This window comes from Parasteatoda tepidariorum, chromosome 1, assembly GCF_982258835.1.
Source record: "Parasteatoda tepidariorum strain Cologne lab strain chromosome 1, Ptep-v5.0, whole genome shotgun sequence".
In the NCBI taxonomy this organism is placed as follows: Eukaryota; Metazoa; Arthropoda; class Arachnida; order Araneae; family Theridiidae; genus Parasteatoda; species Parasteatoda tepidariorum.
In genome coordinates, this window is record NC_141755.1 from 82068216 (window position 1) to 82083805 (window position 15590).

At 29.7% G+C, this 15590-nt stretch overlaps 1 protein-coding gene across 1 annotated transcript in view; it reads right to left on the reverse strand.

Moving 5' to 3' along the window:
* Nucleotides 1-15590, reverse strand: part of LOC107453852 (synaptotagmin-5-like) — a 184587-nt gene that overhangs the window by 140268 nt on the left and 28729 nt on the right. The window contains exon 2 of the mRNA XM_087167735.1: nt 12512-12607. Within this exon, the coding sequence (XP_087023861.1) occupies nt 12512-12516 (5 nt within the window). The 5' untranslated portion in view covers nt 12517-12607. The remainder of the gene's footprint in view (nt 1-12511; nt 12608-15590) is intronic.

Sequence of the window (15590 nt, forward strand, 5' to 3'; positions counted from 1 at the left end):
TAACATTACTGAAGCTAGATTTAACCGCAAACGAGCTTAAGAAATCAATTAAAAAGGGAAAAGCCGCGTAACAAAGTTTTGAATATTTTTGCGTTGTATTTATATTCGTCCAAAAATTACTTACAATTAAATTATTTAAAAACATCTTTGCTTCGAAGTCAACTATTTAGCGACTTCGTCTTACAAATGACTGAATAAAAAAGAGCATGATAATCCATTACTGGACATCCATATTTTCAACATCTCAAAAACGTTATTTAAAATCTTCGCTTTGTTTTTTGAAATATTTGCAATAGAATAACATGGACATTCGTCTATCAACCCCCTAGGATCGGATTGACTCCGAATTCGTCTATCGACGACTTTGGTGACCCCTGCCCTAAATAGAGAAAAAATAAAACTTAATAAAGAGATCATTTTTAAAGGAAAAGAAAGAAGAATTCAACACGAGTTGTAGCTTTTGACTAAATAATGGGATTTTTGTGAATTTCTGTTTCAAAAAAACTAACTCAGCCCTTCACTGTCTGCAAAGCTACGTTTGAATTCTATTTTCTTTCCTGTGCTCTGTAATTTAACACAGAAAACTGTTTTGCACACTTGCAAAGGTGCTTGTTTTAGTAAAAGAAATGGTCTCCAGTCTGTGCTATTTCAACGTTGAAGAATATGTCGCTTCCCCGCTTCTTGATTTATTAATCTGACGCCTACTGCCATTTCGGTTAAGGGGTAGTTCTGAATCTGCTGTACTTATTGCAATTTGAAGCTGCAAGTATTCCTTTTCTATGCTTCAGTTTTTATTTGATTTTTGATGATTATGTGTTTATTATTACGAAGATTCTATTATTTACGTTGGGTATCAGTGAATTTATAACATAGTACACACAAATGAAAATATGAAAAAATTGGATAAATATGACAACCAAAGCTGACGTCTTCAGGGGGTACCAGCTCCGGAAGTCATAAAAGCAAAACCTTTTCTATCGAGAGAGCAAGACGAAAGTCTGAAATTGCTCTTTCTGTACCCTAAAATGCTTTGCCAAAGTCAAGGAAAAGAATATAATAAGAATATAAACCTTTAATAAGAATAATAAGAATAAAATAATAAGAATATAATAAGAACATAAACCTTTGGGGTACAGAGAGAGCAATTTTAGACTTTTGTTTTGCTCTCTCGATAGAAAAGGTTTTTCTCTTATGACTTCAGGAGCTGGTACCACCTGAAGACGTCAGCTTTGGCTGTCATATTTATCCATTTTTTTTCATATTGTGTCATTTGTCTCAATTCCTATTTGATTCACTGCTGCGCAGCGCGTTTTTCAATTGAAAGTATTATTATTTTTAATTCCTTTTAAATTTTTGAATTCTTTACTTAATAGTGCGCAGAATTTTGTCAGAAAAACGACGTCGCAAAATCATCTTTTACCTCCTCAGAAAATTGTAACTGATTTTTTCCTCGGTTTTTCCTGCATTCTTTGTTCAATCCTGCATTAGAAACTTATTATTATTCTTTACTTTTATTAAGAAGTGTAGTGCTTAGATTGCCTAGCAGAGGAGACGGAAGTTTCATCGCTAATCTCGAAAGTTAGAAACTACAGGAAGTATATATACTCTGAACAACCTTCCATGTTAAAGCTAAAATTGTACTTATTTTATACCGTGGGAACAAAACTCCAAGAAACAAGAAATATCGAAGAAATACAACAAGAAGTACAACAAGAAATATCGACTACATTTTTAAACAAAAAAATGTTTGCGTATAATTAAAATTTATGTGACGGACGCCAACATCAAAACGGGAAATTATTTAAGGAGTGGAACTTAAATTTAAAACAAAAACAAAAGTAGCATACATTTTTAAACGAGTGATACACAGAAAGCAATTATTTTGAGGAATCTGTTGGCCTAACTTTTAATCAGAAGTTAGCATTTCTTGATAAATTGCTTTTTTTAGTTATTTGTCATATTGGATTTCTGTTATTATAAAAGAAACTTACCAGATATGACTTCATTAAAAAGCAACTTGTGCGTTTTTTCCCCCAATAGTTTCTGTTTTTTTGAAGTTGTCTGCTTTTTCTATTTTTGGGGGGGATTTAACTGATTATAAATATTAATTAAGTTAAGACAATGTACAATATAATATACTACAATTGTTTAAAAATACTTTTTCATGGGTTTTAATGTTTTCATTTTTAATAACGTAAGGGAAAGAATCTAGAAAATTAAACTCTACTGTTTGTGCCAGAAAACTCATTGAATGCTTAAGTCTATTGTTCTTAAATTTTTAAAAAGCGTTTTTAAAGAGATAAAAATAGCTCTCTAAATTATAAATTTCTTTTTCGAATAAAACTTCATATAAAAACAATTTTAAGCAATTATTTTATATTTTTTATTGTTCTATTTATTAGTGGTTGAATTGCTGAAATTTTTGAAAAAATTTTGAAATGAATCTTTTGAATCAAAATATGAACCGGATAAATAAAATTTGAATTATAAGATGTTTTATTTAAAAAAAATAAGCAATAAAAAATACAAATATTCAAGTCCCGACGAAAAAAAACATTTTTGTTCTGAGAAAGTAAAATTTTGTCTCATTTCTAAGTCTCATTAGTTTGCATCAATCATTAGTATATGTTTGGTAGAGTAGTTTAAAAAATGTAGAAAGTATGAAATAAATTAAAAAAATCTAAAAAAAGCAGCAAATTAGATATAAAACAATCTAAGATAATTTTGTTATACAATCATCGTATAAATAAGAACCACACCCAAACATAATAATCACACAAATATCATCTTATAAATAATAACCACGTGATATTAAAGGCTGCAGCCATTTGACCCAGATGGGAAATTGGTGTCCCTTTTATACATATATTTTTTGAAGCTGTAATTACAGGTAAAAACATATTTTGATATATTTTAACTATAATAAAATAGTCTAACAGTTACTAAAAATCTGCTGGAATTACATTTGCACAAAAATATGAAATACAAAAAATGTAGTTGGAAAAGTTTTTTTCTCGATGATATTGAAAAATTTATTAATAATTGATTTTTTTAAATTTAAGAAGTTTCAATAAGGAATAACTGTCTGTCTTAAGTCTAAATAACCACAAAAAATGCATATTTGAAAAAAAATATGGTTTGGAAGTGAGTTGTATTTGGAAGAATTTTTCTTTATTGCAGAAAAACACACCGGTGCTTCTTGTTGCACTTCATAACCATAAATTATTAAAATGCTTAACATAAAATTTTCCCACCTATTTTGAGATAAATTGATACAAAATAAGGAAAAAAAAGTATGAAAAATATGTTTAGTAAAAAGTCTGCATCAAAGGGTAAAAAAAAAAATTTCTATTTTCAGCAATTTTACTCCGTATGCTAAAATGTATATTAAAATTAATATATCAATTAATGTTTCAGATTATTTTTTAATAATATTAATATAATGCTGCAGTTACTTTAAGGCAGAACTATTTTTAACTCAAATTCTAGTTTAAATTTCATTTTTTAATCTCTTTCAAGTTATTTGAACTAGTGAACTAGTTATTTAATCTCTTTCAAGTTATTTACAACTAGTTGCCGTTTTATAAAATACGAGCTTTCTACTTGAGAAATTGTTAATATTAGCTTCATTAAACTTGTCCAACAAATGCTGTTCCTTTTTGGTGAGAGAAAATATTTGCCAAACACTGACGGTGATACTTGCTCCCTTTTTATTTGTCTTTTCATGTCTTTCCCTACAGAATAAATATGAATACATTACAAGCCGTGTTATTAAAAGATGGGATACTATAATTAAGTCTTTATATATTACTTATCAGGACAGGATGAACAACTAGGAAGTGTTGCAGTTAATTACGTCACAAAGTTATATCTTTGTCCCCTGCTGTAGAGTATTAACATAAATATTCAATTTATTTGATAAATGTTAGTAACTTTAGGGTTATAACTTAAGGATTGAATATGTATTAATCCTACATCAAATAAAGTTGTGTACATAAAGTTAATGTGTTAAAATTAATTAAGTTTCTGTTAAAAAAAATTTCATGGAAATAATTACTAATTAAATTATTATAATGACTGAAATATGGCAATCCTTTCCTTCGTTTAATTAAATCATAGCTCTTAAACTTTTTTAAACAATGTACTGATGAAAAATGTATTGTCAAAACTACAAGAATATGGCAATACCGTGTTTCCGGCTCTATTGAAACACCAAAAAGCTACATATTTTTTACCGAAGCAACTTTAATGATTTTGGTATAACTGACAACAAAAATTTTTTTTATAATGCCTGATAAAATTTGGTAATTTTATCTCGATACCTTAGAGTATGGCATAAAAATGATTTTTGTATACTGTATAGTAATGACATTTATGGTAAACAAAAACCAAAATATACAGTGTTAAATATACCAAAATATACAGTACAATTTTTCTATTCACATGGTAACCGCTTACCGGAAATTCTGGTTTTCAAAATTATTGTTCTTACTATTAAGTAACAAATAAGTAACTGAAAAACAAATTTAACCGAATAAATTGTTTACATGCCGTTCTCTGAGGTACCATGATAAAATTATTGAATTCTACCACATTTTCAAACTTTTATCACAAAATATAGGCCATATTTTATGGTTAATTTCAATAAAATAATTATTAAAACGCTGCGGTAAAAATGACCGAGGTTTATGATGTTCCCATAGAGCCAGAAAAACCGTAAATTTTACCATATTTTGGTAGTTTTTTTTCTCAGTGCGTTATTCGGTTTATTTGATTCAACTACTCAGCGAGTAGGCTTAAACTGAATGTGGTGTACATTCAAAACTATGTGCAATGATTAACTTACCAAATCCAGGCGATCATTAAACACAGAGGCGATGACTCAGGAGATAGAGCGTTCGCCTTCCAATGAGGTGAACCGGGGTTCGATCCCGGTGATGGATGGCTGGTCGATACGAATTCTGCATCCGGCTTGCACCGACCACAGTGCTGACGAGAAATATCCTCAGTGGTAGACGGATCATGGGTTAGAGTCCCCTTGTCTTCAAGCTAACCGTGGGAGGTTCTCATGGTCTTCCTCTCCGTGTAACGCAAATGCGGGTGAGTTCCATTAAAAAAGTCCTCCACGAAGGCAAATTTCTCCTACTACTTGATCCAGGAGTTCTCTTGTCTTCTGGATAGGGTTCAAAATTACAAGGCTACGGAGTTGAACATTAGTAGTCGTAAACTCAAAAATTGAGTTTTTTTCCCGGTTTGTAGTAATACTATTTCTTACAGTTTACTTGTGCAAAAAATAAACAATTGGAAACAAACTTTAACATTTAATTCTTGTGAACTCTTCGAAATATGTGATGGCAGTAAACCGGGATCTCAGTTTCTTAAAAACGACGAAACTTAGACAAATCGTTTCCATTTTTGGTAAAATGGTACTGTGAAAGCACTAGGAATACTAGCATGGAGTTGTAGAATTCTTTTTTCCGTGACGCACTTGAGTGGCTCTCACGAATAACTAGCGTGCTGCGCCACACCGGCAGGCAAACACTGAATTAGTCTACTGCTAAATTTAAGAAAAATAAAATAGGTTATGCTGAAAAAATTTTTCGAAACTTTTAAACGTCTGTTTTACTCTCTGTTTGATCAATAAATACGTGTATAAAATATTCTTTTTTAGAACTACACAGACATTTAAATAATTCAATCAGTTCCCATTTAGTTTAAACCATACGTTAAAGAATAGTTACTATATTTTTAGAAAAGAAAAACTTTTTTCAAAAAATACAATAATTTTATTAAATTTCTTCTTTTCATAATTGTAACATAAATTTTAAAAAAATTTATGTGCTAAAAAAATTTTAAAAACTTTCAGTTTTTATAAGATTAGTTTCATAGTTTCTAGAAGATGAAGATGTTTTTTTTTAAGGATGGAAAAAACCATTTCTTTCATTTTCTTTAAAGTTTTGATATTTTATTTAAAAAATTAAGGACTTTAATCTCTATCTTTTTAAGTTTATCATCCTCTTTTTTTCGAATAGAATAAATTTTAGTTTGTATTTTTATATTTTTTAGAGAATTCATGAATCATTTTTTTTAGAAAAAGTTTTTGCTTTCTTTACAAAGATAAGTGAAAAGAAGTAAAATTTTCTTTTAATTAAGTATCTTGAACTTTTTATGCGCTTTTTACTTCGAATTTTTTATACTTTTTTCATTAGCTTTCAGACTTTTATTAAATTATAATCAGGCTAAATTATTGTATAAATGTCACATTTATTTAATAACGGGTTAAGAAATTTGCAATTACTAATGCACAAAATTACGAAAACACAGCTAAAGTTGAATAATGTTTTTTGTTTTTCGAAGGTGTTTCCAATTTACTTTCTCAGAAAGGACAAATTAATTATCTTAAATAAATAAAGTATTTACGTTTGAGATAAGCACAGTAATTGATGAAATTATACAATACTTACTATTCCTGTGTATTGCTTTTTAATTATTAGCTTGATTTTTCTTTTATTATGAACTATGAAATAATGATACACTCCCAGAGAAATTGTCTCAAAGTTGAACCATAACATTTGCCAATGGAACCATAATACGGTAACAATTTGCTTTTATTTTAATGAGATGTTAATTTGGACCATGTTGCAGTTCAAATTTAACCACATTATTGTGCAATCTAGTTTGACGTTAGAAATACAAAGTCTTAAAATCCAAAGACACACTACTTAGTTCTATATTAAGACTACAACGAGTTCAAACGATGTCGTAGATTAACACGCTCTGAAATTTCGAACTATGCAGGATCAAATATTTTTTGCCATTAAAAAAATAAAATAAAACCCATTGTAAACAAGAAATGTTTATAAATAAACTTGCGTGAGGGATGGAATAATAGTATCGAAAGTATTATTAAAAATTAGTACCTTTAGGTCATCTGTAACATTAAAAATTCACTATTGTTTTTTGTACTTGCTTTGTATTTTTATATATTATAGCAAATGCTAGCAAAATTTACTACGAATTGTAGCCTTTCGTTACTGAAGCTACTGTTGCAAAAACATAGCGTAATTTTTTTTTGTAGCAGTTATACAAATACTTAACTTTGCCTAATACGGGTGTGAGGATTTAAAATCTGAAATAAGTTTTCCTTTTAAAGCTTAGACATTTTCAGTTTATTTTTGTCGAACTGTGCAATTTTAAAAATCTTATATATAACAGGGGGGCCAAGCTTCAAGTTAGGGTACATGACCAGGATTAATATTGCATAGAAATTCATGCCCGGAAATGTCGAGCGCGGCTTGAGTCGCTTTCCTATTTTAACCTGTTCAGAAGCCGAAGAGGAAACGGTACATTACATTGAAGCGCTCCTAGCAGCGTATGACATTTTAGGGAAATGATTTTTATACAATTTTAATCCTGATGATGTCATTTTAACTCTTCTAAGATTTGTCATAACATTTACGCAAACCCAGTTTTATATAATGCTTTTAAACTTGTACATTTTGACAAAAAATAAACTAAAAAAGTCGCTAAAAAATTGTAGCTTTGGTGCAGATTTGAAATCAGTGACGCGAAAATATCGATCCTGAAGAAAATCTAATATAAAATAAAACAAAAAAAAAATTCCACAGTGTAATCTGGAAATACGTTTTAGTCAGTTGTAACATTTCCATTGTAACACTAAACATTTTCATTGTAAATGTTTAGTATTGTTACCAATCTTTGAACAATATCTATTTAATAGCCATTAAATTAACCTTATTTTATTTTTTTTACTTAATATTCGCGTCTTTTTTAAAGATGAGTAATGCTTTATTATTTGTACAATTTTGAATTCATAAATGTATTAGTCCGATAATTCATATATTTAAGCAAAATGTTTTTTTAAGTTTTAATGTGGTATGATATAACAAATATTATTCAGTATAAATATAAACTATGTTACTTTCCATTACTAGTTAAAATGTGTATAAAGTTCCTCGAAAAGCAATTTTATATGTAATGTTAAGCTATAAGTGGTATAGCACTTGTTTAAAACTTGCCAATTTTGACTATTTATTTTCAAAACGTCATAACGTTTCGTTATATTTTTAGGTTAATTTATTATTTCTCCAGCAAACATATTTTTAAAAATAAAATCGTTTACTTCATTTGCAAGTAAATACGTTTTAAATCACATCCCTATATTTAGAATTCCTCCGCCGATAAAAATAAGAATTTTCAATGGACTTTACTCCCATGTAGCCGGAAAACTAATCAGTGCCTGGAAAGCATTTGAAACTTTATTATCCCAAAATATTGCAGATAAGATAAGAATAAGCCATCTGTTAGTGGAGAAGCGATTTGAAAATGAATAGAATTGTTGAATATCGGTAGCGCTCTAAATTTAACTTTGAAATGAGTTTGGACTAAGGATAAAATATTCAATTATAAAATACTTTTTCCTTTAAGTTAAAACACGAAATTTCTATTTTGATCTTTAAAATATGTTGGTTTATTTATTTTTTTATAACCGTTGTTGAACAGCCGACCCAATTTTATGGGTTTACGACTACTAATGTTCAACTCCGTAGCCTTGCAATTTTGAACCCAATCCAGAAGACATGGGAACTCCAGGATCGAATATTGGGAGAAATTTGCCTTCGTGGAGAACTTTTTGATGGAGTTAACCCGCATTTGCGCTGCATAGAGAGGAAAACCACGAGAACCTCCCACGGTTAGCGTGATGGCAAGGGGACTCTAATTCATGATCCGTATAACACTGAGGATATTTCACGCCAGCACTGTGGTCGGTGTAAGCCGGATGAGGAATTCGTATCGAACAGCCATCGTCGGGATCAAACCCCGGTTCACCTCATTGGAAGGCGAACGCTCTATCCTCTAAGCCATCACGGCTCTGAACGCAGCTTTTGAAAACATTTCACAAGCATACATGTCATATTTTCGATCCGATGCGTTACCTACGATATATTGATCGTTTGAATACTTTTTGGACGTGCTGTATATTTTCCTATCCTCTATCACTAAAACCCGTACTTTAAATTGATACATTTTTTAACTACATATAGTTAATTTAAAGGATTTTGTCTAGCATTTGACTGATCCTAAAGACATGGTATGTTCAGTAGGACATTGAAGTCAGTGGATGACCACTTCCATCAGCATGAGTGAAAACTGAGCTATCCTCTCTGCAGAGAATCAAAATAATGATGGAATGTCTTCGGATCATCCTCGCTATCTGACTATCACCAATAGCTCATTGTGCAACTCAAGTGATACATAAGTTCAAGCTCAATAAAGAAAATACCAGTACCACTTAAAAGGATTTATACACATTTGAAATCTAGCAAAGTAAAATGTTAAAAACGACAGATTTTATATAGAATAAATGCATAAGGGTTAATACAATCACATCCGATCCTTTAAACTTTGACCGATATTTTATGAGCACATATTAAACATGAGCATATTTTGGGTGCTCATATTTAGTGCACATAGCACGTGCGATATTTAATGCGCACATTTGCTGCAACCTTATAAGGTGTAAAGCTGAACACTGTTAAACCCTTGTATGGTGTAATTAAATTTAAGAAGAATTATTTTACTCAATAATATGATTCAACTTTTCAACTAATTAAGGTTACAGGAAAGTGTTAGTAGCAAGTAATTAAAATTATTCGATAAATAACAAACAACTTGCTATATTAAACTGCTATTCATGTGCTACAACAAAAAACTTGCTATTTATGTGCTACTTGAAAGCCGTTAAATAGTTGAGTGAAGAGAACTGAATGACTGATGAATTTATTCTTATAATATATTCTGATACATAAATAAATTTTTTTTCTGCAACTGTACTTGTTTTTATATGAAATGGATACCTACCGGTCTTAAAATTTTTTATTTTTTTATTTCCAATGAGCTGCACAATCGGTCTTGCCGATGAGCAGACCTAAAGCGTTCTCCAGAGGTTGTATCCACTCTTTCAGGACCACCACAATGAGTGAGATACCGTTGGTCATGTTAATTTGGACGTCTAGTTTCTGCCACACTAGATGGCAGCACCGAGACTCTATTTGGATGCTACTATGCACTAGGAATTTAATTTTTCCGGTAATGCCAAGAGCCAATAAGGCACTCCAGGGATCTTTTACATGCCGCATAATCATACAACATGGCCGCTGATGATTTTCTGCATCCCGAAATCCGGTGTCTGGGCCGGGGATCGAACCCGCAGACTTGGGCTCAGAAGGCCGACGACAACCAACTGCGCCATCCAGTCACATATATCTGCGAATAGTGACCTAAAGCAGTTTGATTTTTTACACAAACAGTAAATTCAAAATAATGAAATTTTTTTTATTTATTTATGAAGCATTAATGGAAACGTGATTTTGAACAAGCATCCTCGCTTTACCTCGCTTTGTTTATTTTATTCTTATTTTGACAGTATTCGTAATTAAGTTCTTTTTTCGTGTTTGCTAAAAGAGTCACTCAGATGAAAGCTCATTAAGCTCTTGTTAATTGACACTCGTTAAGCGTCATTGATTGTAGAGTAAAATAAATATATGGTGAATTAATCCTCATTTTGAGCAAATCATTACAAATCGTGTAAGTACGTGGATAAAATAAATTGGCGTAAAACTATTCACATTCCTAATAGGGGTGTTGAAGTGAGCAAAGAATTAAATGTTTAAATAGTTTATTCCTATAAATGGATAAAATTTATAATTATTTTAATATTTTTTATTTAAATACATTTATTTAGATGTACCTTCTATTAAAAAATGTATAATATTTATTTTGGCAAAATAAATATTATTACTAAACTGCAATTTTCTAAATTATGTAGTACTTAATTCTTAAGGCTTTAAAACAAGTTTATTTTATTTTATTATTATAATCTACTCTTATCTAAACATATGAACATGCATTTATTTTACAATTCATTCTTATCTAAACTACTCAGACAATAACTAGTGAAGAAAGAAAAATTGAGTAATTAGATTTAATTGCTTCAGGTCGCCGTTTATAGTTATACTTATTTTAATAACGTAAGATATTGAATAATAATTTTTGAACAAATTTATTATTAATTTTCCTCTTAAATCTTTCAGAAGAAGTTATGAGTGAAGTTGAGAGTATCCTGAAGTTGAGAATGCCTTGCAAAATGCAACCGAGTTGCACATGACAGTGCAAGAATCTCACCGAACACAGCACCTTTAAGAGCTTTTAAAAAATGAAAATCGAAAATAAGTACTTATAAGCACTTTTTAAAATCGCTACGCACCATGCGTTACCATATAAGTACGATAATTTTGCTTGAACTTTTTTACCTGTATGTGAAACAAAAAGAAGAAATCTGACTGTCACTTTACCCGCGTTTCAACTAGAAGACGCAAATACTATTAGACGATATATCTTGCAGGATGATATATAGAAAAAAAAAGCAGTCATTTCAGTCATTTTTCTCTAAGATTATAACATATCGATCCCAAATTATATTATGATAAAGTTTTTTGTTACTATTCGCGGTGCGTTAACAGGGTGCGTAGCCAAATCTTTCAACAGAAAATAAGCACCTTTTAAGTACTCAAAAATTATTTTTAAGCTATTAACAAAATGCAAAACTATTTTCAAAGACTTTACATGATCATGATAAAATAACTAGTTTCTGATATAAAAAACTCTTTTCTTGATTATATTAGCTACCATAAAAAAGATCGAGAGATTATTCGGTTCGATTTCAGAGGGTGGAAAATGAAGCCAGAAATTGAGAATATCTTGCAAAATGCAGCAGAGTTGCACATAAGAGTGCAAGAATCTCACCGAACGCAGCTCAGTAGACGCACATGCGAATCCACAAGTATTTCATCAAACATATAAAATGACTGGCTCTTTTATACTCTATGGACCGACGGTACACCGAAATGCATTGCCTTTGAATGAATCGTGAAAATGTTGAATAGAACAATGTGAAAATCAAGCTCTTGCATAATACGTGGCGAAAATCGACATGGTAAAGAAAAAAATCTCATTCTCGAAAAGGAAAAATTAAGCACTTCTTAAAAACATCCAATAAAAAAAGCACCTTTAAGGGCTTTTAAATAAGGAAAATCGAAAATAAGCACTTTTTATAAACGCTACTCCCCCTGGTTAAGTTAAAAACTATTTCAAAACATGTGCTGATATGAAAAATTTCCATTTATAGAGGCAGATCCAGTCCAGTTTTGTTTTTACTCTCTGAAATATTCATCGCATAAAAAAATAGGAGTTTTCTTTTTTGATTATGCTTAATACCTAATGTATGTGGGAGGTCAGGATTATGGTATTACTGTACGCTATCTGCGATTTCATAAAAGTTTAGAAAAATGAAATAAGAGAGAGTGTATTAAGAAAATCGTTCCGTTCCAGTTTGTTTACTTTATGTATTAAACGCATGACAGCTTAATGGAGTTTTGCACAAGAAATCTTTATGTTAAAAAGTAAATAAATAAACATATATAAGACATACCCCATTCTGATTTCCTTGGAGCTGTGTTACTGATACAGTCAATTCAGTATCATATAGAGAATCAAGGAATTTAAGTTGCGTGATCTCAGTTTTAATCTAGAGGAAAATTCGAAAAAATTTGTAAACATACATATTCAATATTCCATTTTAGTAAGATACAAATAAAAGAATTCAATTTCATACTATGCTAAGAACATGCAATAAAGCTATTGGATTTTCAAAAAGTAACTTGTTTTTTTATTATTTATTTACCAATTATTTTTATTTATTGTTATGCAAACAGCCAGTTTTGAATTTCTAAAGGTATAACTTTTTCATCAAAAACTTAATACCCAAAAACAAAACTTTTAATAAAATAAAATAAGACATAATTCGATTTTTTGAAAAAAGAATGTTAAACAGATTGATTTAACTTGTTTTAAGAGTGTGTCATTGAAATATATTCTTGTACATTATGTGAGTAAACATTTCATTCCTTCTCTTACACAATCTGAAAGTAACAATTTTGAAAAAATGTCATGTTTCTTAAGTATTTAAAGTGCAGTTTTTTTCTTTTCTTTTTCTTTCATTATTTAATAAAGTATTTTCTGTGTAGGAGTACTAAAAAAATTGATTTAGAAAAGAAAATTTTTTTGAGTTAACACTTTTTAATAACTAACCGATTAATTATTGCATAATCAAAAAACTTTTGTAATAATGAAGATAAATCTAGAATTTGAATGATAAGATAAATTTTACTATTGGATAATTCAAAAATCGTCTATCTCTCAATATTTTTAAAAAAAACGTCATTTAAGTTGCTATCACCGCTGTTTCTGGTGTTTAATTTTGCTTGGCTACGAAAACCTAAGAAATTTGATGTTACGAAAGTGTACAGAAAAATGAGATAGAAGTGCGATGAAATAAAAAAAATTATCATTCGATAGTTAGTTTGAGGAAAATTATTAACTTTTGCACTGGTAGTAAAAAAATATTTATGCGTTATTAGTGACTAGCAGAACTCCAACTACCAATGTTTGAAAATTATTGCAATTTTAAGGGCGTGTTTTTTGCATTAAATATTATCCGTGCCTATTTGTAGTTTATCTGCAACTAAAGTGCTGATTATTTCATGCACTTTAGTTTAACAAAAAAAGAGAAATAGAATTGTCAGATATAAATCTTAACAATTATATTAAAATTTTGAATGGAAAAAAAATTACCAAAAGTATACTATGAAGAATATATAATTAAATGCATCAAGTAAGAAGGATTATTATTTTGAATTATTTTCAAAATACTAAAGGTAAGGAAAAATTATAATACTTTTTGAATTTCAAAAATTAAAAACATTAATCTTTGCTATTAAGATTCTCTAAAAAAATTAATTTGATAAAAAATGACCTTAAAGTACACATGTATAAAAAATAATATCAAAATATGTAAACATAGAAATTAGAAAAAAAATAAATTAGCATAAATATAAGAAATAAAAATATATTGCACGAGGTATGTAGCAACTATTCTAAGATCATAAAAAAATCTGATGGCTCCATTATTATAACTAATCGTGTCGTGCAATCATAAGTTCTGCTGAAGTAATAAGTGAACAAAAAAGTATATATACTTATGAGAAAATATTGTCCCCATATGTTAGGAGAATAAATCTTTGTACAACAATACAGAAAGACTTAATGAAAGTCTCCAGTTGATAAACGATTTTATCGATTTTCCTTGCAATCATTTACGTTAAAAGGTTAAAAAAAATACGATCATTATCTTTTATTTTGGTCATTATGACAGTATTTTCCTTCGAGCAATTTATTGATCAGAGTAAGTAAAAAACCCTACATTTTATTTAAACATATTTAAGAGGCTGTATAGAAAGAAATTTACTTTGAAACCGGAAGATTTAATAAAATTTAATTGCTTATTTAGCATTTTATGAGATTTTTAAGAGCTCTTTTTAAGGTTTCAGATGATTCTTAGCTATTTACTTCGTGAGTTTTATTTATTCTTTTTTTTTCAGTTGAAAGGAAAAAAAATGGCACACGGTGCTGATCTGAAAGTATGAAGTTCAAGACTTTTGATTATCGCTCTCCCAAAAGTAAACCTTTTTCTTCTTCAAATTGTCACATATTGTGCATTTTTATTTTCATTTATTTGGTTGATAAACCAACAATGACACAAACAGTAAAAGATTAATTGAAATAAACGCGTTTATTATTTTATTCAAAGCAATTGAAAATGAACAACAAATAAAAATTTGTTAAAATTGAACACAATCTGCAAGATAAATGAAAATTAGAGCACTCAAATTGTCCATAGAATTGATTCTTAGCATTAATAGCAGATCAGCACTTACGTGACACGATGGAAGAATGAGATAAAAAAATTTTTGGAGCTTCTTCCAGTTTTCTTTATGTTGAGTATATTTTTCATGATAATTCCTTGTTGTTTTTTTTTAAATATGATGTTTAGCTTCGCTTGTATGCTCTCGATAATGTTAAGTTTTAAGTTATAGAGTGTCACATAATGGTGGGAGAATGATTTTTGATCATGCTTGATGGATCGACGTTCCGAATTGTTTAACCAGTAGAAAAACGTAGCTGCAATAAGTGCATATAGACGCATGAAGTGTTCAAACATGTCTTTATGCTGAAACCTATGCATGATTACTTGAATATTCCTCAAAGAGACCAGTGACACGGAAGAAAAAAACATCCCCAAACCATGAAACCTCCCCTCTCAAGCTTCGTTGTTCAGATCAGGTAATACTTTGAGTCGAAATGAGTGCCCTGGGAAAAAGAATCCAGAGCATTCCATCTGTGCAAATACGGCATATATTTTCTTTCATTTCTCAAAAAGACATCTTCTAGCTTCTTGATCAATTCTTCATAAAGATAATTGGTCTTTTATTCAGTCTAAACATTTGACTGATATCGACTGAAGAGAAGGACTTATTGATTGACTGATTGTTTTGGGTTTTGACTGAGTGATGTCTGCGGCCATCAATCTGGGATCGTTTTGGGAGAGAGTCGTGACTTTCCTTTTTAAAAAGATGGAACTTAAAACAAGAAAGTCCGTACTCAAGAAACAT